The sequence below is a fragment of the Macaca mulatta genome, chromosome X (assembly GCF_049350105.2).
Source record: "Macaca mulatta isolate MMU2019108-1 chromosome X, T2T-MMU8v2.0, whole genome shotgun sequence".
NCBI lineage: Eukaryota > Metazoa > Chordata > Mammalia > Primates > Cercopithecidae > Macaca > Macaca mulatta.
The window spans coordinates 8045408-8068975 of record NC_133426.1 but is presented as its reverse complement, the minus strand read 5'-3'; the positions used below and the strand labels follow the sequence as shown (position 1 = coordinate 8068975).

The 23568-nt window shown below is 38.5% G+C and overlaps 1 protein-coding gene across 1 annotated transcript in view; it reads left to right on the top strand.

Moving 5' to 3' along the window:
- The window catches only part of ANOS1 (anosmin 1), a 214002-nt gene extending 204903 nt beyond the window's left edge, over positions 1 to 9099 (top strand). Inside the window, exons 11-14 of the mRNA XM_015126912.3 lie at positions 1049 to 1220; positions 2163 to 2383; positions 3523 to 3664; positions 4915 to 9099. Coding sequence (XP_014982398.3) covers positions 1049 to 1220; positions 2163 to 2383; positions 3523 to 3664; positions 4915 to 4973 — 594 coding nt within the window. The 3' untranslated portion in view covers positions 4974 to 9099. The remainder of the gene's footprint in view (positions 1 to 1048; positions 1221 to 2162; positions 2384 to 3522; positions 3665 to 4914) is intronic.
- Positions 9100 to 23568: the final 14469 nt, after the last annotated feature.

The following is a 23568-nucleotide window of genomic DNA, read 5'->3' as shown; positions in this document are numbered from 1 at the left end:
TGGAGGTCACTCCCCATCTCTTTTGAACATTCAGTGCTGTGTCACCTGCAGCCACTTCCACTCCTCCCTTAAGTAAATCACTCAAGCCTCAGTTTTCATTTTAATTATTGTCTCATGTTTTTCCCGTCAGCCCTGCTGCTTTCTAGCAAGACCCCCACCCATCATCCAATGAGTACCAGAGATGTTCCATCTGTGCCTTTTTTTCTCTCTTAATATAATTAAACACACACATACACACACACATACAAAATCATGAAGTCTCACTGTGTTGCCCAGGCTGGTCACAAACTCCTGAGTTCAAGCGATCCTTCCACCTCAGCCTCTCAAGTAGCTAGGACTATGACACGAGTCACCATGCCCAGCTATCCATCTGCACTTTTATATATATACATTAAGAATTGGTAAATACAAAACAGAATGGATAAGTGCAACTTAGCCAAATATAAAAGAAACAGAGGTACACACCTATTATCACAGGAAATGTCATCTTTCGACATTATCGTAAAGTTATATTCTTAGCCCCTGACTCCTTACCATTTAGCCTCTTTCTTTTATTTATGTTTAATCACAACATTATGGCAGAAAACAGTAACAGCACTCCAAAAAAGGGAAAAATTACATTGCTAAAGAATATCATTTTTTAACAGAAAAACTTACATATAAACTAATTCTATGTCTCAGAGAAGCTGGCATTAGTTTCTTTTTAACTGAAAAAAGTTAGATTTGTATTTACAGCTTTACACCACTGCCTGCACTGCTGCCAGCTCAGAAATGCTGGTTGTGACCTTAGAAGTAGCGTGCTTTGATGAGGAATTATTATGATACCGTTTAATTCTAGAAGGTGTATCCCGCAGCCATGGGAGTGTTTCACAATTGTCATTAATCAAAATGTAGACAGTGCGTGCTTTGTACTTTTATTAAAAGCCATATTGCACACACTAGATAGGAAAACATCCTTGTTGGATGGAATATGATTTCAGTTCTTGCCAGTGGCTTTTAATCCCTAATGAGACTTATTGCTAGCATAATTCTCTTTCTCTTGCTCTAGGAAAATTATATAATTCTTGAAGATCTGTCATTTTCCTGTAAGTATAAGGTGACTGTCCAAGCAATACGGCCAAAAGGTCACTCCAAGGCAGAGGCCATTTTCTTCACTACTCCACCATGCTCTGCTCTTAAGGGGAAGAGCCACAAACCCGTTGGCTGCCCTGGCGAAGCAGGTACGTTTTCACCTGAAGGACTTCTGCATCTAGGTCTAAGGTGTCAGCAGCACTTTGCAAACCTTGCCAAACTGCATTTCACAAGACCAGAAAAACCAAAAGTGCCTCTCTTTCTAAGTTGTGTAATGATGGCCCAATGTGGACAGAAGATATGTAGGAATGAATGTGTTATTTTAAAGCCTAACAGCCTTGGAAAGATGTCCTTTGATAGTAATGTTACCCTTTGGAAATGAAGGCAAACATTTAGATACCGCTTGTGTTTTGGCAAAGTTTGATATAATTATTTCATTTTTATCCCACCTCTTTGCTGTGTGGATTATACTCACACACTTTCCATGCCAACCTAGCAAACCTCACATCTGTACCTTCCAACCCCTTTCCTTGCCAAAGTCCCTGTCTTGCAGTGGGAAAAACTCTTTTAAATGCCCTGGATTTGACCAGGCATGGCGGCTCATGCCTGAAATCCCAGTACTTTGGGAGGCTGAGATGGGAGAATCACTTGAACCTGGAGTTCCAGACCAGCATGGGCAACATAGCAAGATCCTGCCTCTAAAGAAAAAAAAAAGCCTTGGATTTAATAACTCTTCTAACAGCTTTAATATTTACCTTCTCACTGCAGTCCATGCTATTCTTTAAGAAATAGTTAAGTCCTGCCAGGGTCTAAACTGCTCTCCTGCTTCCAACTTCAAAAGAGCATTCTAAAAATGACCCCCGAAAGATTGGAAGGAGCATTTAGTACAAAGGTGTCGTGAGGAGATTCCAACTCAACCTATCCCCATATGTCAAAGGGGTGATTGCCTGAACCCATGTTTAAAGAACGAAGTCACATTGCTTCTATTAATATCATCCCACAGACTGGCCGCTGAAAATTCCTACAGTGGATCCCATGGGCACACCTTCTCCAGTCACCTAATCCTGGTTTTCCTTCTTGCATTGCTGCAGGTCATGTTCTTTCTAAGGTGCTAGCTAAGCCTGAGAACCTTTCTGCTTCATTCATCGTCCAGGATGTGAACATCACGGGCCACTTTTCTTGGAAGATGGCCAAGGCCAATCTCTATCAGCCCATGACTGGGTTTCAAGTGACTTGGGCTGAGGTCACTACGGAAAGCAGACAGAACAGCCTACCCAACAGCATTATTTCACAGTCCCAGATCCTGCCTTCCGTAGGTCCCACCTCTTATACTATGTCCGTGTCATCGGTATCTACTGCTCCTTTATACTGGCCTTCAGAGGTGGCTACCTCTGTCATTCTGTGTGCTGTACAATTGAGTCTTATTTTTGCATTTTCTTCTTCTGAGTGCTTTTGCAAGCATTAACACATTACAAATGTGACTGTGCATAGCTAAGAAGTAGCATAAGCTGCCATCTAGATAAAGTTTGATGGCTAGAGCCAACTCATGAGAAGACCTTACCCTATCTTGTATGTAAGTGATTGAGCCATTTTCTTCTATCTTTGTTAACCTCATGTCTCTCTGGTCCAAGTGGACATGCCCTGTTTGAAGTGTTGAATTGGAGAGGGTTGGGGGGGAATAGCTAAAAGAAGCTTGTTGTTTGTCTGTCTTCCCCCCAACTTCAAATTTGGCTCGAGGCTGTAATGAGTTGGCCTGTCTTCCAGGTCACTTAATTCCTTGGCTTCAGAAAAAAAAAAAAAAATAGTGTGGGATTTTGCCCTCCCTGAAAATGCCCTTAGAGTAGCCAACTACCATTATAAAATCCAAAAGGGGGGTGGGGCGGGGGAGGGAAAGAAACACAACTGAAATCTCAGAAGGAAAAATTCCATGGAATTAGAGAGTAGTTATTCTATAAATGTACTAGGTTTTATTGAGTTTTGAGAAGAATGTGTTGGCATAAAAATAAACACTTTCAGTTGTGGGCATTGATAGATACTGTGTTTTAAGAAAAACAGTTGGCTCATTCACTGAAATTTGGATTATCAAGAATTCATATCACAAGATGTGCAACTGAAGACTTTAAACCATGGAAAAGTCTTATGTTAAGAAATTAAAAAATAAATAAATAAAATCCCAGGAGTGAGCCCTGAGAACTGGCACCTCAGTATATTTTAACTCTGCCAAGTGTCTTAGGCTGCCAAGAATTGAGTGAGGTGCTAAGAAACCATATGGCAGAGAACCCCCACAAATGAGAAAAAGTCTATAAATTAAACTGTGCCTTTACAAAGCAACCAAACTTGCCTGTGTATGATATTCTCCAGTGGGGGAAAACCTGTTCTAGGCTCTCTGTGCATTGCGCGTTGTCTCTGAAAGGTGGTCAGTGAGCATCCTCTTTTATGTTATCCCCTTAGGATCACTATGTCCTAACAGTGCCCAATCTAAGACCGTCTACTCTTTACCGACTGGAAGTGCAAGTGCTGACCCCAGGAGGGGAGGGGCCAGCCACCATCAAGACGTTCCGGACGCCGGAGCTCCCACCCTCTTCAGCGCACAGTGAGTGGGGTGCCAGGGCATTAAGGCGTCCTGTCAGGTCTTGTGAACATAGAGAAAAATCTTGCTGGAAAATGAAAACAAATAAATACACTACTATAGGTTTCTATGAGATAGGGAAATTGTCATCATCTGAAATTCTTTCTCCTGGTTTGTACCAACTTACTAGATTCTACTCCGGTACCTGTAGTATAAAATGCATAGTTGATGCTTAATTGCTCTTTTTCTCCCTCCCTTCCTCTTCCCCCCTTTTCTCCCTTTCTTTGCTCCTTCCTTGTTTCCTTTCTCCATCCCTCTCTCCTTCCCTCTCTTCTTTTCTCCTTTCCTCTATCCTTCCTTTATTTTTTTTCCTTCCTTGCATTTTTCCCTATATAATACATGCTTTTTTCCTTGTCTTTTAAATCATAAATACATACAGGAAAAAAATCTATAGTTTCATATCAAACTGAAATATTTTTAAATCAGTATTTTCAAATATCACAATATAGGAAATAATATTTTCCTAAGGAACTTATGTTCTTGTTACATAGATATTACTGTAATAAATGTCATGAATTTTCTTCATGATATGACCCAAGTCCACCTACTTCATTTATTGCTAAATCAAGTAAAATTTAAAAAGAAAATTGTCAGCTAGATTTTCAAAACAGCCTCTTGCTGATTTTTAAATTATGTACTTCGTTTACTTTATTTTCAAGCTTAAATTTAAAAAAAAAGTGTCTGATGATTAGTGTGTGGATAAAACATTGAGAATTAGTCATAGTTTTAACTCTGATTTTTTTAAATGATAGATTGGTATGCTTATAATTGATAACTTGGTATGTTTATAATTTGAAGAAAAACAAAAACTATCACAATGGGTGAGCTTGATAGCCTCTAAAATTTTTATCGAATAAATGCTTTTCTGATATTCCTTCATAGAAATTCCATTTAACAAAAGTATTTGATAATTTTTAAAACTTCTTTGAGCAAATAAAAAAGGATTATGGTTTGATTGAATAAGTGTGAGCTTAAGGAAAGGAGCTTGTCTTTTTCTTACTATTTTATGGTTTAGGAAGGCATCAAAGAGGAAGAGAAAAACAGGAAAAGGAGAGAAAGAGTGTGGTTGTACATTCAGATTCAGAATAGGAGAGACATGGTCATAGGAAGGAACATTTGCCAGGGTCTCGTGCTTTTTCTACAAATAAAAGTAATTCTATCATTTATTTGATACATATAAATGGATGTGACTGACATATTTTGTCACTTTTTAGGATCTCATCTTAAGCATCGTCATCCACATCATTACAAGCCTTCTCCAGAAAGATACTAAACTGTTCAAAAAGATTTTTTGAAATTGGACAGATGTGTAAGCTTGTTGAACTTCGGCCACGAGACATGCACACTTCCAGAGGCAGTGGGAACTGCTCAGAGGCCCGTACTCTCCTATGTGACTTTAGTGCAGGAAGAACTTCTGTTAATCACAGATGCATCTGGAGACAAGTGAAAAACAGTAGATTGGTGAAGACAGACACCAGTTCCCTACAAGCTTGGAGAAAATGAAGAATAGGCCTGTTTAATGCTAAATTTTGTTTTCATGTATGGTGTCGCTTATTTCTATTGAATTACAACAGAACTGAGTTTTCCCTGAATTTGGAGTACCAAACTCTGCCCCAAAAAGGAGAGTAACAAATACACAATTCACACATAACACTAAGCCTAAATCTAATCAATAAAATATATTTTTGACAAAATTATTGATTCAATATGAAAAATCAACTAAGATTATACAGCTTTGTTTATTCAAATCTTTCCTAAGATCATTTTTATCCTAGGTGATTTTTAAATGAAAATGTGTAATCTAAAATATACCAACGAATTTAAATCTAAAAATACTCCTACTTTAAGTACCTTATGCTGCTCTTTATGCAAAGGTAAATGAAAGTTCCCTCTATAACTTATGATTTACAAAAGACACCCAAGCCAGAGGAACTCAATGAAATAAGCTGCTAACCAGATTTTACCTTGGAGAAATGAAAATTATTTCTTGGGGATGCCTTTTAATATTTGATCGTATTATGTGAGAGATTTTCCTGATATGTTATCTTATTTATATTTTCCCTTATTTTCCTCAATGTGGATAACAGCTTTTGGTGCACTTTTGTTTCACCATCTGAAAATTCACAAAACTCCTTGCTTCAAATGAAAAAATCCCAACTATTGAGCATGTTTAAATCTTTGCAGAGATTTGCCTTTCCTTAAGCAAAGAAAGGTATTTGTATGCTAGAATATTCTTGGTAATGTTTTAAAAAGGCCTTTGATTGATAGAGAAGGACAGTTGCTTGCATTTAATTCACCCATATGCTTTCAAATCTATTATATCTTACTTTTTAGAAAATTTTTTATGCTACAAATTAGTGCCTGGTAGCATGAACTTAAGTCAAAACGTGTTTTCAATATGGAGTGTTACAGTGTATGTTGTAACAACCTAAAACGCAGAGATGTTTAATTTAATACTGTTTTTTTCCTTGAAGGAATACTCACATACGTGGTTTGAAATGTGCATAGATATGCATGTCTATATAATTATAAATGCATGTGTATATATATGCAAATATATGTACATATACATATATATACACACAGACACATGCATATACATGAATATACCTTGAGCATGAATCCCTGAAGAAATCGTTTTCATAGCTCACCAATAGTGAGTAAAGATACAGCTCTTTTAAAGGTCATAAGGATAATATATTTTCCCCATCAGTGCTGATTCTGAGAAAAGAGCAATTTATCAAAATTAAACACTGTAAAAGAAAGGTGTCCACATGTCTTCACCTACCTAAGTAAAACAGGAAGAAAATCAGTAACATTATCCTTAGGTTTTGACAATGGTGCTTGCTTCTCGTTGTTCCACTGTTTCCTGAACTCATGCAGATGCCTGGCCATTCCTGGGAAGAGTGGATAACTCAGAAGTCATTGACTCCACGGCTTCACTGCAGTGTCTAAAGGCCGAGGCAAATTAAAATGCAGAGAAAATACTTTTCCGATGTTGATGCATGTCTTTAGGAAACACATTTATAAACAAGGATACCTGATAATAGATACTGAAACCTGTTTCCTGTGTGTTAAACTATTTTTAAAGTGGATATTCCAGGAGTGTTTTGCAGCTTTATACAAGTAACATAAATTGGACACCTGATAATGAAAGTTCATGTTGGTTCTGAATGGTTTTCTGCAGCTCCTGTCACAGGTTGGGATGGATTTATCACATTGAGTCGTGAAATTACCTGGTTCTAAGAATTTTTGAATGGCAAAAATAGAAAACAGTCTTCATTTGAAAACATCCCTAAGCTTGAATAAATGGATACCATAGATAGCTTCTCTAAAACTATGTTTTATTCTGGTGTCATCACCAGCATCTGAATTTCAAGTTCTTAAAATTTCAAAAATTAAAATTTTTCATTATTGGCTATCCATTTATCTTTTACATGAACTTGTCATGAACAAATCCAAATGTTTATGCCAACAAATTTTTGTACTGTTACATAAAAATGCTGGAAGTCTATACATAGATACAAAATATTATTAAATTAGTACATAAATTTAATTTTATAAAATTTAATCATGCTTCTTTTGTCTGGGTAATAGACATTGTACAGATATTTTTAGTTCAGATGGTGATTCTGAAACTTACATCTCCCTTAAAAAAATCTAAAGCAGCTCTTATGGGCTTCTAATTTTGATATAAATAAATAATTTAAATTTTATTGGTGTTATTGGAAGAAAAATGCTATTAATGGGCTAATAAAAAACGTGTTTCTCTTGTGGATTTTAATAAGCTCCAATATTATTCAATGATCAAAAATATAGTTACAATTTTTTGAATTTTAAAAATGTGATTGCTCTAATAAAGGATAAAATCTATGTTTTTTTTACAAACATAGTTTTGGTGCCTAATTCTGTAATATGTTTTATTGAAATTAGATTCATTTATTTAATGTGAGAAAAATATATCCAGTAATAGTATTGAAACTTTAAAAAATTGAGCTCATCAAAAATATTGTCATCAAATATAGGTGGTTAATTCGATATACATTGCAGTTACATGCATTATTTTTATTTACAACATTTGCTCCTTAATGATGAATTTATCTGTGTTACCCTGTTTTTCTACCTGGAACTCCATAGAATGATGTTTGCAAACCAACGTGATCTTTTCAGTCATTCACTGTTTTAATATGGCATGGTAGAGAAGATAAAGTTTGTGGCAGGTAATTTTTTGTAATGTGTATTAAACGAAGTTCAAAGATTAGAAATACATCTGTGTCCTGAAAACCTTAGATACATAGCCGACTATACACAGAGGTTCATCTCAACCTCAACACTATTGACTTTTGGGGCTGGATAGTTCTCTGTTATGGGGGTTTGTCTTGTGCACTGTAGGTTTTTAGTAGCATCCACACTTTCTCCTCACCAGATGCCAGTTGCACCCTCCCCCAAGTTGAGACAACCAAAAATGTCTCCAGATATTGCCAGCTACCCCTTGAGGGACGGCACCTCTGGTTGAGAACCGTTGCTAGAGAATGATCTTTACTGAATAGATGAGAATTTGCCCTTCATAAGAAACCTGGTAAATTTCTAGAGCAAGTCCCAAAAACTAAGGGACAGCTAAGAAGTTATTATGGTTAACTTCAAAGGCCTAAACTGTGTCTTTTATGTCCACTAAACGACTTGATTAAAAGACAGGATTTTGACTTGTGTCTGTATCATACAAGTACAAATACTAATTTTGCCCTATGTATCCGTAAATGTCATTTGTGATATTGACTTATTTATTTACTGCTCTTTCTTATGCCGTGGGTTTTCAAGTTTACTCATTTCTATGGTTGCAAATAACTCTAAAACTTATTATATAAACTTTCATATTATAGGCAGAACACAATGGCTAAATATCTGTTGCATGTACTTTAAAGTTTATTATAAGATATAAACAGATCTGTAAAGATGTTGACTCCTACCTGTGATTTTGCATGCCCAGACTCAGTGTCAGGTACGGAGAGGATTCTCATGACTGTCTTACCTCTACTGAATATTTTAGTGAGTTATATGATTTACGGAGTGATTAACAGAGGTCTATATAAAATTATTTTCCCCCTTTACTTAATTATATTGTAGTGTGCTGATAACAAAACTGCTACCTTCTCATCCAAGTGGTCTGTAGAATTCATGTCCCTTACAGTGGTCATTTAAAGTCAATATTTATTTATGTATGTAATAAAAAATTGGATTTTTGTGTATGTCTGTCATGTTATTTAGAGCGAAATAATCTTGTAAAAATGTTTTGTAAAAAACAAAAAAGTATTGTAAATAGTCTTGATATTCTGTGACTCATTATTTTCATGTTAGAGTTTGTACATACTGGTTCAGTAATAAAGTATCCTTAAACCAGATCAAGGAATCGACTCATTTATTTCTTAAAGAAACATTTTTGCTGGGCACAGTGGCATGCACCTGTAGTCTCAGCTACTTGGGAGGCTGAATTTGAAGGATCACTCGAGTCCTGAATGTTTGAGACCAGCCTGGGCAACATAGCAAGGCCTTGTCTCCAACAAAATTTAAAAAAAAAGAAAAGAAAAGAAACTTTATTGCATTTAAGAAGAAAAATGGACAGTTCCTGCTGCCAAGGAGATTTAAAAAGCCCCTTTCCATGTCAGTGTGAATGGAATTTGAGGTCTGGTAAATGTTAACAAGACAGCACTTCATCCTAATGAAAGTATCTTGCAGTTTGACAATCAACACTTCAGATTTCTATCATCATGTTTACGATTGTAACTTCTGATGGTTTTAGTGGTATATTAAGTCAGGGATATACAGTTTTAAGCTGTTTTTCTTTTGTCACCAATATTTATTCTAAAATTGTAGATACATGCAATGCCGATAAGCATTCACCTGTATTTCAATACTACTCAATTGTTTTTCAATACTACCTACTATGGTGAAAGCCTTTAAATCTCCAATATCTAAGTAGAGTTTTGAGAGGCTTGTACATCCCCACTTTGACATGCAATTGACCCATAACTGCTGATGAATTGGAAAAAAATGCCTAAGGAAAAAAAGCATAAGAAATAAAGGCTTTTAGGGTATTCACCGAAATAATACATATTGTACCCATTAAGTAATTTCTCTTTCCTCCCACCCTCTGAACCCTCCCACCCTTCCAAGTATTTATTGTCAATTATTCTACATTCTATGTCCATGTGTACACATTATTTAGTTCCCAGTTATAAATGAGAACATGTGGCATTTGTCTTTTTGTATCTGTGTCATTTCAATTAAGATAATGGCCTCCATTCCATCCACGTTGCTGCAAAAGACATGATTGCATTCTTGTTTATGACTGAATAATATTCCATTGTGTATATAGGGACAACTTACATGCTGTTGATCATAAGATAAGTTAACATGACCTCTATAGAAAACAGTATGGAGATTTCTCAACTAAAAATAGAACTACCATTTGACCAAGCAGTCCCACTACTGGGTATCTACCCAGAGAAAAAGTAATCATTATATGAAAAAGATACTTACATGTTTATCGCAGCACTATTCACAAGAGTAGAGATATGGAAGCAGTCTATCAAGGCTATCAGTGGAGGATTGCTTGACGCTTTTATGCCATCTTGAGGTTACAGAAAGAATGGGGGCTCGAATCTTGGCAACACAATTTATGGGAGGGGGAGAAGAGAAGTCCTGACTAGCAAAGGTGGTCTTGTTATGCAGATGAAACCTCCCAGGTCGCAGCCTTTAGAGAGAATAGATGGTGACTGTTTCTTTCAGACCTTAAAGGTGTCAGGCTTTTAGTCAATTTTTCCTAGATCCAGACACGGGGGCAGGGAGTGGGTGTCAGAGAAAGCCTGGCTGCAGCAATGCATCAATGCAGATTTTCTCTACATCCACAGATGTACATTTCCCCCACAGAAGACAGCTTTGTAGGGCTGTTATTTGCAGGCCCTCTGAACAGCCATCTCTAAATAAGTCAAAGAAGGGGTATTTGGGGGTGAAATATTTTGATTTCTTTCAATGGCTGCTGCCGCCACCCTATAGCATGAGCACACATGCAAGTGGCCCCAGGCTTGACTCTCCCCAGTCCCTGAGGCCTGAATTTCCTGGGAGTTTTCCAGGAGTTCTTATCCACTCATTGTCTGAGGCTTCACTGAGCCAATCTGCTGCACAGCCTGGGCACCTCACACTGGTCTCCAACCTCCATTCTTCATCAAAGATCAGAGAGGGTAGGGCTACTGACCCAGAGATCGGGCTTGAAGTTTGCAATAAGAATCCAACTTCCTTCACATTCTTTTACTTCTTGAGCAACACCACAGGGTAAACAGGTTCTTAGGGCCAGTGGAGTGTCCTGGCAGGGACTGAAAACCCAAGAAATATTTTTAGTGTTGTTTCCATTGGGGAGGTGTTTTTTACACAAATGAGTCCTGAGAATACAGCTTTGTTGTAAATTGGAGACAACTTTTACATATACCAGCCATTGATGGAGCATGGTATCAACGGAGAAAAAACTGAGGGGATACAAGAAAATTTTTTTAAAAGAGTAAGAGGCCAGGCATGATGGCTCACACCTGCAATCCCAGCACTTTGGGAAGCTGAGGCGGGAGGATCTTTTGGTGCCCGCCTGGGCAACATAAAGAGACCACATCTCTGCAAATAAAATGGAAAATTAGCTAGACATGGTAGTGCATACTTGTAGTCCCAGCTACTCGGATGGCTGAGGCAGGAGAATCACTTGAGCCCACGAGGTAATGGCTGCAGTGAGCTATGATCACATGATTGAGCTCCAGCCTGGATGACAGAATGAGACCCTGTCTAAAAAAAAATAAAAATAAAAATCGTGCCCTCTCTTGTGCGGAAACACAGAGAGTATGCCTGACTATCCTTTCTCTGCCTTGGTATTCCTACCCAAAGTAAGGATTTTGCCACTCACTTCATGGTTACTATGAAGATGGTCATGTAACAGTGCTTGGAAAAATCCAAGCGTGTGTGTGTGTGTGTGTGTGTGTGTGTGTGTGTGTGTGTCTAAAAATGTCAGATCGAAGACACCAAAAGCAATCCCAACAAAAGCAAAAATTGGCAAATGGGATCTAATTAAGAGCTTCTTCATAGCAAAAGAAACTGTCAACCGAGTAAACAGACAAACCAGAGAATGGGAGAAAATATTTGCAAATTATGCATCTAACAAAGGTCTTATATCCAGCATCCAGCACCGATAAGGAACATAAACAAATATACGAGAAAAAAAAATCTCATTAAAAAGTGGGCAAAGGACATGAACAGACACCTTTCAAAAGAAGACATACACGTGGCCAACAAGCATATAAAACAAAGCCCAGTATCACTGATCATTAGAGAAATGCAAATCAAAAACACAATGAAATATTATCTCACACGAGGCAGAATGGGTATTTTATTAAAAAGAAAGAAATAGCAGGTACTGGCAAGGTTGCAGAGAAAAGAGAATACTTATACACTGTTGGTGGGGGTGTAAATTAGTTCAACCATTGTGAACAGCAGTGTGGCAATTCCTCAAAGAGCTAAAAACAGAAATACCATTTGACCCAGCAATCCTATTACTGGATATATTCCCAAAGACATATACATCATTCTACCATAAAGACACATGCATGCAAATGTTCATTGCAGCACTATTCACAATCACAAAAACATAGACTCAACCTAAATGCTCATCACTGGTAGACTGTATAAAGAAAATATGGTACATACACATCATGGAATACTATACAGCCACAAAAAAAGAAAAATATCATCTCCTTTGCAGGAACATAGATGGAGCTGGAGGCCATCATCCTTAGGAAACCTACACAGGAACAGAAAAGCCAATACCACATGTTCTCACTTATAAGTGGGAGCTAAATGATGAGAACACATGAACACAAAGAGGGGAACAACAGATACTGGGACCTACTTGAGGGTGGAAGGTGGGAGGAGGCAGAGGATCAGGAAAAATAACTAACGAGTACTAGGCTTATTACCTGGGTGATGGAATAATCTGTACAACAAACCTTTGTGACAAGAGTTTACCCATATAACAAACTTGCACATGTGCCCCTGAAACTAAAATAAAAGTTAAAAGAAGAAAAAGAAAATTGAATGAATCACATAAAAAAAAATTAAAATGCCAAAGCACTAAGGTGGGGGGGTGGAAGGTTTGTAATTCCTAAAACAATTTAGAGCAACTAATAGAAAATTGGGTTGGTTGTATTTGTACCAACACTTCTTGATATTCAATCCCTGGCAGTGATGGAATGAAATTTAGAATAATATGAGGAAACTGAGCAGTTTTTGTAAGATCTGTGTAATAGAAGGTTCTAATCTACAGAGGACACAGTAAGAAAAATTTGGAAAAGCGAAATCTAAGAATGGAAGCAAAATAGAATTAAGAGGGCATTTAGAAAGTAAGGCAAAGAAAGAATAAGATAAGGGTGGGGAGAGGAGAGACCATGAAATCAAAGACATAAGTACTGAAGACTACAGTTCTTTTGCATCATAACTAAGGACCAGAGGTCTGATTTAGATGCCACAGCAAAATTTGAAATGGGAACACTGTAGAGTAAATGTTACTGAGTAAATGTTACATATATTCTATATATGAAATTCAAGTAGTTGGGAGAACTAGAACTGATAAGGAACAATGTGCAGTCCAGGGCTCCCTGTGTTTTGTGAAATTTAAATTCAAATCCAAGCCTTATGTCACTTATCAGTCTTATTTTAAAGGAATCTCTCCCTCTCTCTCTCTCTCTCTCTCTTTCTTTCTTTTTTTTTTTTTTTACTTTTTGAGAAAATTGAGAATTTTGAGAAAATTGTAGATTCACATGCAATTGTAAGAAATAATAGAGATTATGAATTATCCTGAACCCTTTATTTAGTTTCCCACAATGGTGACATCTTTCAAAACTACAATATAGTATCACAACCAGGAAATTGACATTGATACAAACCATACCCTTTATTCAGATCTCACAGGTTTTATATACACACAGTTGTGTGCGTGTGTGGGTGTCTGTATGTACTTGGTTCTATTCAATTTTACACACAAATTATTTGCAATCTGTTTACACAAATGAGTCACTGTGTTTTAAGTAGATAAACATCTAGGGGACACACAGCGACTTAAAGAAATTAGTTTTAAGGAGGTATTGCATATTTTTGCACATTTCCCTAGGGCTGAGTGCCATTCACTTTGTGCTGATTTTAACTTATAACATTCTAGGAGTGATTGACTCAATATGCACGTGATGCCATCTTCAATTTCTGCCCGTGAATTGTTTTCATAAACTAGCCAAGCACATAACAAGTCTGTTTAGAAAAATCCATCTTGTCCAAGGAAACAAAATGTTTGAGTATGTAAAATCTATAGATTTGAAAAATCATTTCACTGAGAGAAATCCTGGTGCACGTTTATAGTCTAGACGTGGATTTGAGAAAAGAAAAAGAACAGTGAAATCTTTATTGGTTAGAAAACTAAAGTTTGCCCAAATTGAAAGAATAATCGAGTTTCAGATTAAGGTAATACTTAAAGATTGAGTTTTGCACAATTGACTCTGATTATTAGCACAACTCTGACCCTGGGTCAGAGGCTTTCAAAACTGGCTGCCTATTAGAACTCCCAGGGGAGCTTTTAAGAAGTCCAGTGTCCTCTGGCACCTAAAGATCAGGAGAGAAGTATGGACATTGAACATTAGTGCTAGGTTAAAGGGTCCCCAGGTGATTCTAACATGTGCCCAGTGCCGCAAACCACTCTCCCAGACCCTGAGAAGCCATTGAATGATAAATGTTAGAAACACTCCTGCTTGCAGAGCTAAAGAAGCAAAAAGTCATAATGAAGCATCGCATTTTTATCTCAGCGCACCAGAATATATTGAAGTTTTTCTCCTCAAATTCCCTGGATTAAGTTATATATAAAGACATAGATGCAGACATGAAAATGCATGCAAATGCATACACATGTAGATAAATATAGGTATAGCTACCACAGGCGTCTTCCTTTCAATCTTCTTTTGAGTATAATTGGGAATTTATCCTGAGAAATACTGATAAAATATAGGGCTAGGCAAATATAATTTGGGACGCTGAAGAGTGTCATTAGTAGAAACGACTTCTCTTTTCCGAGCCTTGTGAAATAGCTTTCAAGGGGCAGCTGGTAGTGATTTAAGGGCAGTCACAGAGACAGCCAATTAGCATTGATCAGTCATTATACTTAGAGCACCAGACTATCATGCAATACAAAACTGATACCGACTTGAGCTTTTCATCCCCTATGTTTCCTTCCCCATCTCAAACAGCAGCCAATCAAATGCAATTGGCTTCCTTATGAATAATGGGAAGCATCTTACATTCTTTTGTAGGGTGGTCCACCTCGGTATGGCACAGGATGGTTCACAAGGCCCTGCCTGTAGCTTTTTGTAGTTTACTTGAGAGACCACTAATAGAATTAACCTCTACAGCTAACATTTACTGAGGAACCACTAATTGTAAGGTACACTAAGTGTATTACTGACATTCCTTTATTCATTTCTACAGCCACCCTATGACTGGCCATATTTTAAAGCTGAAGACAGTGAGGCAAAGATCATTTAAACCAATAGCCCAGGCTAGGCGCGGTGGCTCATGCCTGTAATCCCAGCCCTTTGGGAGGCTGAGGCAGGTGGATCACCTGAGGTCAGGAGTTTGAGACCAGCCTGGCCAACATGGTGAAACTCCATCTTTACTAAAAATACAAAAATTAGCCGGGCATGGTGGTGTGGCCTGTAATCCTAGCTACTAGGGAGGCTGAGGCAGGAGAATCCCTTGAACCCAGGAGGTGGAGGTTGCAGTGAGCTAAGATCGCACAACTGCAGCCTAGGTGACAGAGCGAGACTCCATCAAAAAAAACAATAGCCCAAAGTCATATAGCTACTGAGTGTCAGAGCCTGAAAATAAGCCCAGGCCATTGAGTTCCAGTGTCCTTGTAGTTAACCACTAATCTTTTCTGCCTGTCAGACTGTCCTCCCATAAGGGCAAGTTGCAAAAGATACTACATAGCTTGTAGCAAGTAAGCACATGGTTTTATATATGTGTATATAAATGTATGGGTAAATATGCATACGTGTATGAAATACTCTGTATATATGTATAGACTATATATGTGTGAAATACGCTGTATTTCTGCATGAAATACTATTTATATGTGCAGAGTACTATGTATTATATATATGCATGAGATACTATATATATTAGAATATTATATATCATAAAACATGTATGCATGTATAAATACTGTGTATATATGTATGGAATACTATGCATAAAGTATGAAATTTGATATACATATGAAATGTATATGATAGTAAATGTATAGGATACTAAATATATTATCTATGTAGAGGTGGAGAGCAAGTTAAATGTCAACGTGACTTGATATGTTCGAGGTGTTTTTTGTTCTGTTTTGTTTTTGTTTTTTGAGCTACACTTTACTGATTCCATCAGAAGCTGAACAGTGGGATGTTCTGAAAGATTTTGAATTGATTCCAGTGTGCAGCTGGAGAGACGATCACTGCCACGTGTAGTTGTCCAGACTCTCCGTGCAGAACTGAAGACTTGCAATTTGGCTGCACCTAACTTTCTTGCAAGACTCCTTAGGTTTGACCACTGGCATGTATATTAATGAATACAGCTAACCCTGGAGTTCTTTGACAAAAGCTATTCCTTTTTCTGTCTTCTCTTCCTTATCCAGGTAATGGGACAATTTATAATCATTTTCATTTTACAAAGCACGTTAACCTTACTTTTTAATTTCAGAGCGAATTTTGAAAACATCAGAGACACACTTTTCAGGACTTTGTCAAAGACTTGACAACAATTATTCTATATAGTCATCAGTTTTGTTTGCAGTGATTCACCACCCTGGGGTTTGCAAATACTGGCATTTTCCCCATGTGTGTAACTTCCAGGCAAATAGCCACTCAAATGACGAATTTGTAATGCTAAATGGGGTGGCTCAAGCCTGTAATCCCAGCACCTTGGGAGGCCGAGATGGGCGGATCACGAGGTCAGGAGATCGAGACCATCCTGGCGAACACGGTGAAATCCCGTCTCTACTAAGAAAACACAAAAAAAAACTAGCCGGGCGCGGTGGCGGGCGCCTGTAGTCCCAGCTACTTGGGAGGCTGAGACAGGAGAATGGCATAAACCCGGGAGACGGAGCTTGGAGTGAGCTGAGATCCGGCCACTGCACTCCAGGCTGGGTGACAGAGCCAGACTCCATCTCAAAAAAAAAAAAAAAAAAAAAGAAGATAATTAAAAAGAAAATCCTTTTGCAGGTTTGCCATGACAAAATACTCCAGGTTTTGATAAAATAAAAGTGGTGAGGTTAGATTTGGCTCAGTCCCACGCTTCTGAGTGCAAAATGTCTGCCAAGTCAAATTAGGCTATAAATTGAAGATGCATGTTGTGGGTATTTTTCATGGGCAAATGTTTCCCAATATTCTTACCACATTTTGTATAGAAATAAGTGATTATCAAATGAACTATCTCAAATGTGAAATATATATATATAAAATTATTCTCAACATAAGAAATGTTTATTGACTGAGTAGTTTGAAGACATGGTATTATTGTTTTTCCACATGAAGATAATTTTCTATTTCCCCAAATTAATCGCATGCCATGGTTTAAGACAATAATTATTTACTAATAAAGTATTCCCAAAGGTAGTCGGGTTAGAGGTAAGAGTTGATAAAAGGCACCCCAGTATTCCCATACCAGCCATGCAAAGCATTTTTGATGCCTTCCTTATTATCAAATCCACTTACCACACTTCCTTCAACCAAAACATCTTGGTTTGTGACTCTGGTTCCAAGCTTGAGAGAAGATGCCAATGAGTTGTCATGCCCTGCTCCACATTATCAAAGAGACCTTCCCCTAGCATTCTAACAGAAGTGTTACCAAACCCAAGCCAAAGCCCAATCCTGTGCAAATGCCAGGATTTGCAAATCCCAGCCCTACAGCTGTCTCCAAAGTGCAGGTGTGGGTGCTTCACCACTGTGCAGATAGCGACATCTTTGTACCTTCACTTCTGTTCCTTTACAGGTGCTGTATTGTCATTTGGACAAATGTCAGCTTTCTCTAACAAGGCCCAAAGCCAAAACATCAGCTTCATTCAGTTGCTGACAACCCCAGCACCTATGCCAAGCAAAGATGCTGAGGAGTCGCATAGGGAGTGGATTCTGAGTCCTGCCAAGGTGCTTGGCATATCACAGAGGCCAAAAGCGACCCCTCTGTGTAACATGAGAACAGCTTAAATCAACATACATTTTACAGTACCAAAAACACAATGGAGAACTTGAAATGCGTATTTTAGGGAGATGGATGACATGGCCTGGAAGTCTCTGTCGAGTCTTTATGGAGTCTTTTGCATGAGTATTTTACTGGCTTAAGAAATCATTTGCTAGGCTTGCTTTTTGTAGTAGGGTTATTGTCTTTTCTCTCCTCCCCACACAGGACATCTAGGACTTAGCTCCAAGGGAGCTCTCTTGATGTGTGTCCAGGATCCTTAGGCTGGGAGGCTTTAGTCAAGGAAACAAAGCCTGAGCTTTGGGGCTGGGAGGGGGCCTTCCACTCACTTCTGCCATAAGCGGGGAGACTTATCTGAGCCCATAAGCAAAGCTTTGCCAACTTAGGGATGCGCTTAGGGCCGACCACTGTTGATGAAGAGTCCAGCTCTGTAAAATATTTGAAGAAATTTAATCTGATCCAAATGTGAGTGACCAAGGTATATGACACAGCCCTCAGGAGACCCTGAGAACACGTGCCCAAGGTGGTCAGGCCACAACTATACAACTGGGTTTTATGCATTTTTGGAGGACATAAGACATAAATCAATCCTTGTAAGATGTACATTGTTTCCATTTGGAGAGGTGGGACAACTGGAAGTGGAGGGCTGGGGGTGGGTCCAGGTTATAGGCAGATGCAAAGATTTTCTGACAGGCAATTTTGGTTAAAAGAGTTTATCTAAAGACCTGAAATCAATGGAAAGGAAATGTCTGAGTTAAGATAAGAGGCTGCAGTGAGCTATAACGACACCACTGCACTGTACTCTAACCTGGGCAACAGAGTGAGACCCTTTGTCCAAAAAAAAAAAAAAGAGAGAGGGGGGAGGTTGTGGAGACCAAGGTTCCTATTATGCAGATGAAGCCTCCAGGTAGCAGGCATCAGAGAGAGTAGATTGTAAATGTTAGTGAATGTTTCTTATCAGACTTAGAAAGGTATCAACTTCTTAGTTGATTCTCTACCAGATCAGGAAAAGGACCTGGAAAAGGGAAAGAGATTCTCTATAGAAAGTAGATCTTCCCCAGGATACAACTTTGCAGGGCTATCTCAAGATATGGCAAATAAACACATTTGGGGTTAAAATACTTGGATTTCCTTTCTTATCTGTCATGTGATGCTATGCCAGAGTCAGGTTGGAAAGCAGGTCATGTTATATAGAGTTAAACAAAACCCCTCCGATGAGACTTTATGGTTTGTAGGGCGGACTCTTTAGGCCCCTTAGATAGGAATTTGGGCAAAAGACGAAAAAAGGTCAAAGTTCAGTCCTCACCACCAGGCTTGTTGATGAGTGATTGACTGGTTGGGGATTGTAGGTGGAGTGACTGATGCATATTAATCCTGAAGGCCTAGCTCACTAAAAATTCAGCTGGCACTCAGGGCCATGGGGGTAAATCTGGAAACAGAGCTTAAAATCCAATCCTATAATAATTCCCTAAGTGACACTTTTAGGAAGTCAGAGTCACCGTTAGTGTCTAGTGTATCACTCCATTTATAATTTCTATAATTTCCATAGAAATTGTATTAACTTTCTTAAGAATTAATGTTCTCAACAATTTTGCTACAGGTAGTTAGCCAGGCATGAGTGTGGTGGGAGAGTGCTTCCCATCAGGAATGTCAGGCAACCATCAGGTGATAGTTGGGCAGTGATTATAATGCCTCTCTTAAAGTGATAATTGGCAGCCAGCGCCACCCCATGGAGAGACCATTTCCTGATAATTCACAGTTGTCACACTAAAGTGATAATTGACCGAAGGCCCCAGGGATACGCAATTTGCCAAACAGTTGAGATTGTTAATCTGCAGCTTCCAATAAAATCTCAGGAGCTTGGGCATTCGCCTTAGGAGACAAAATGGTGGAATATGACCTTCTGGGGGCATTCCACTGGAAAAGGGAAGAAAGCCTCAGGTGGGCATGCCCACAGCTTCCTAAACGCACTGCACATGCTCACCTCCCAAGGCAAGTAGGTCATCATGCGTGTGTGTGGCTCACCCTTAAGGAAGAATGAGGGAAAATGGGTGCAAGACGCCAGAAGCAGGCCAGCAAATAAAGTCCTAGAGTAAAGGTTAAATGGGGCACTTGTCCTTCAAGTTACCCACTTGGATCTCTTCTAAGTATACTTTTCTTTCTTTCCTGCTCTAAAACTTTTTAATAAACTTCCACTCCTTCTCTGAAACTTGCCTCAGTCTCTTTTTCTGCCTTATGCCCCTCAGTTGAATTTCTTCTTTCTTCTGAGGAGGCAAGAATTGAGGTTGCTGCTGTTAAAGCAAACTAAATATGACCTGAGAAGGACTTGGTACTTCTATATTTCATCCTTGTGGATGAACTGCAACCTAACTTAGTAGGTCGACAAGATTGAAAACCTAACTTAGGAGTATGCATCTGTAACAATAGCTGAGTCTTGGCCAATCCCAGCGGCCATACTTCAACCACTTACAGACTGTTAAGTGTTCAAACTGTGTTCAAATAAGGCAAACACCGAGCTGTAACCAATCCAGTTGTTTTTGTATCTCACTTACGATTTCTCTACGTCACTTCCCTGTTTTGTCTATAAATTGGTTCTGACCACAAGGCATCCCTGAAGTCTCTTTCATTGCTCAGTTTAAACTCCTTTAAATTTAATTTGACTGAAGTTTTTATTTTAACACATCAGACCCATCAGTAGTTTGGATATTCGCCACCCCCAAACAATTTCATGCTCTTCTAGAGTTTTCTATACCAAGAATGGCATTGTAGATGCCATTGCAGTTATTTCTCCCTTTCTCTTTCCATTTTTTTTTCAAACTGCAGCAAAACATTTGGTAGTTGACATGCTATACACTTTATTCAAAGACAACCAATGCCCTTGGTTCAATAAGCCCAGAAAGTCTGAGGGATTTGAGGCCAGTGCTGGGGAATCCAGGTCTGTGAGATTTCCCTGGGATTTGATGAGGATCTGAGCAGATTCTCTGAGCCTGTTTCAGCCACATTAATGTTGGGCATTGAAAACTTTCCTTTACTTCATTTTGCTCGCTAATAGTGTTATCCAGAATTGAGTAGTATCCAGAAAAGGCTGTGGATAGCAGAGAAATATGATTTAGAATAGTAGAATTGTGGGGCCATGGGTAGAATAAAAATGCAGGAAGAAAAAGCTAGCTCAAAAAAGAAGAGATCACACAAAAGTTTTTAAAAGGGAGACATAAAATTGTGTTCATATTTGACACCCAAATTTTTTAGTTTTTAAAATTTTTAATTGCTATTGGTACATCATAGGTGAATATGTTTATGGGGTACATGTGGTGTTTTGATATGGGCATGAAATGTGTAACAATCAAACCAGGGTAATCTGGGCACCCATCGCCTCAAGCATTAATCCTTTCTCTGTGTTAGGAATATTCCAATCCTACTCTTTTAGTTATTTAAAAATATGCAAGGAATTATTGTTGACATAGTCACCCTGTTGTGCTATCAAATACTAGATCTTATTCCTTCTATGTTTTGCACCCGTTAATCATTCCAAATTATCCCCACTCCCCGACACCACTCCCCTTCCCAGCCTTTGCTAACCATCCTTCTACTCCCTATCTTTAGGAGTTCCATTGTTTTAATTTTTAGCTTCCACATGTGAGTGAGAACATGCAAAATTAGTCTTTCTGTGCCTGGCTTATTTCACTTAATGTAAATGTCCTCAAGTTCCATCCGTGTTGTTGTAAATGATAGGATCTCATTGTTTTTTATTAATTTTTAATTTTCGTGGGTACATCATAGGGGTATATATTTATGAGGTACATAAGAGGTTTTGATACAGGCATGCAATGTGTAATAATCATATTATGTAAAATGGGGCATTCATCCCCTCAAGCATTTATCCTCTGTGTTACAAACAATCCAATTATACTTTTTTAGTTATTTTAAAATGTACAATTAAATTATTATTGTCTATAGTCACCCTGTTGTACTATTAAATACTAGATCTTATTCATTCTTTTAAACCATTTTTTGTACCTACTGAACATCCTCACTCCCCTCACAGCTCCCAACTACCTTTCCCAGCTTCTGGTAATGATCCTTCTACTCTCTATCTCCATGATTTCAATTGTCTTAATTTTTAGCTCCGACAAATAAGTGAGAACATGAGAAGCTTATCTTTCTGTGCCTGACTTATTTCACTTAATATAATGACCTTCAGTTTCATCCACATTGTTGCAAATGACAGGATCTCACTCTGTTTTAAGGCTGAATAGTACTCCATTGTGTACAGGTATCACTTTTTTTTTTTTTTTTTTTTTTGAGATGGAGTCTTGCTCAGTTTCCCAGGCTGGAGTGCAGTGGCACGATCTCGGCTCACTGCAAGCTCTGCCTACTGGGTTCACGCCATTCTCTTGCCTCAGCCTCCTGAGCAGCTGGGACTACAGGCACCCGCCACCATGCCCGGCTAAATTATTTTGTATTTTTAGTGGAGACGGGGTTTCACCATGTTAGCCAGGATGGTCTCAATCTCCTGACCTCATGATCCACCCGCCTTGGCCTCCCAAAGTGCTGGGATTACAGGCGTGAGCCACGCGCCCGGCCTGTAGGTATCACATTTTATTTATCCATTCATCTATTGATGCACACTTAGGCTGCTTCCTTATCTTGGCTATCATGAGTAGTGTTGCAATAAACTTCAGAGTGCAAACATCTCCTCAACATACTGATTTCCTTTCTTTTGCATATATTCACAACAGTGGGATTGCTGGATCATATTGTACTTATATTTTTAGTTTTTTGAGGAACCTCCATACTGTTCTCCATAGTGGCTGTTCAACACTTTTAATAAATGGTGGGGTGAGATACTGTCTGAAAAGATGTAGTCCTTGACTTTCCAAGACTGGATATGGGGCTCATAGGTGATACATATAAATAGCTATGACAAAACCCAGGAGTAGTGTGTAATGTCTGATGGGTGAGAACTTAAAAGTAGGGAGCCCAAGGTGATTTACATCATTTGCAGCTTCATTACCACATGCAGCAAAGACAATGATTTTAATTACCTCATGAGTGCTAATATCTGTTTCCTAACATTGCAGTAACAAATCACCACTAACAGTGAGTTAACACAACACAATTTTACGATCTTACATTTCTGAACACGGTCTGACAAGCTCACCCTGGCAGGGCTGCCCTCCCTTTGGAAACTTAAGGGGAAATTCCATTTATTTGACTTTTCCAGCTTGTAGAGGTGACCTGCTCTCCTTGGCTCAAGGAGACTCCTCCATCTTCCAAGCCAACTTGACAGGTTGACTACTTCTCACATTGAATCATTCTGATCTTCCCTTCTGCCTCCCTCTTCCACTTGTAAGGCTTTTTGTGATTACAATGGGCCCACCCAAATACTCTGGAATAATTTCCCTACTGTAAAGTCAGCTCATTAGCAACTTGAATTCCATCTGCAACCTTAACTCACTATTATCATAAGTCTCCACTTGTACATTGGTTGCATCCTAAATAATGGATAGCTTTCTTTAACTCGTACTGACTCCTCCTGCACAGAATGAAAAAGTATACAG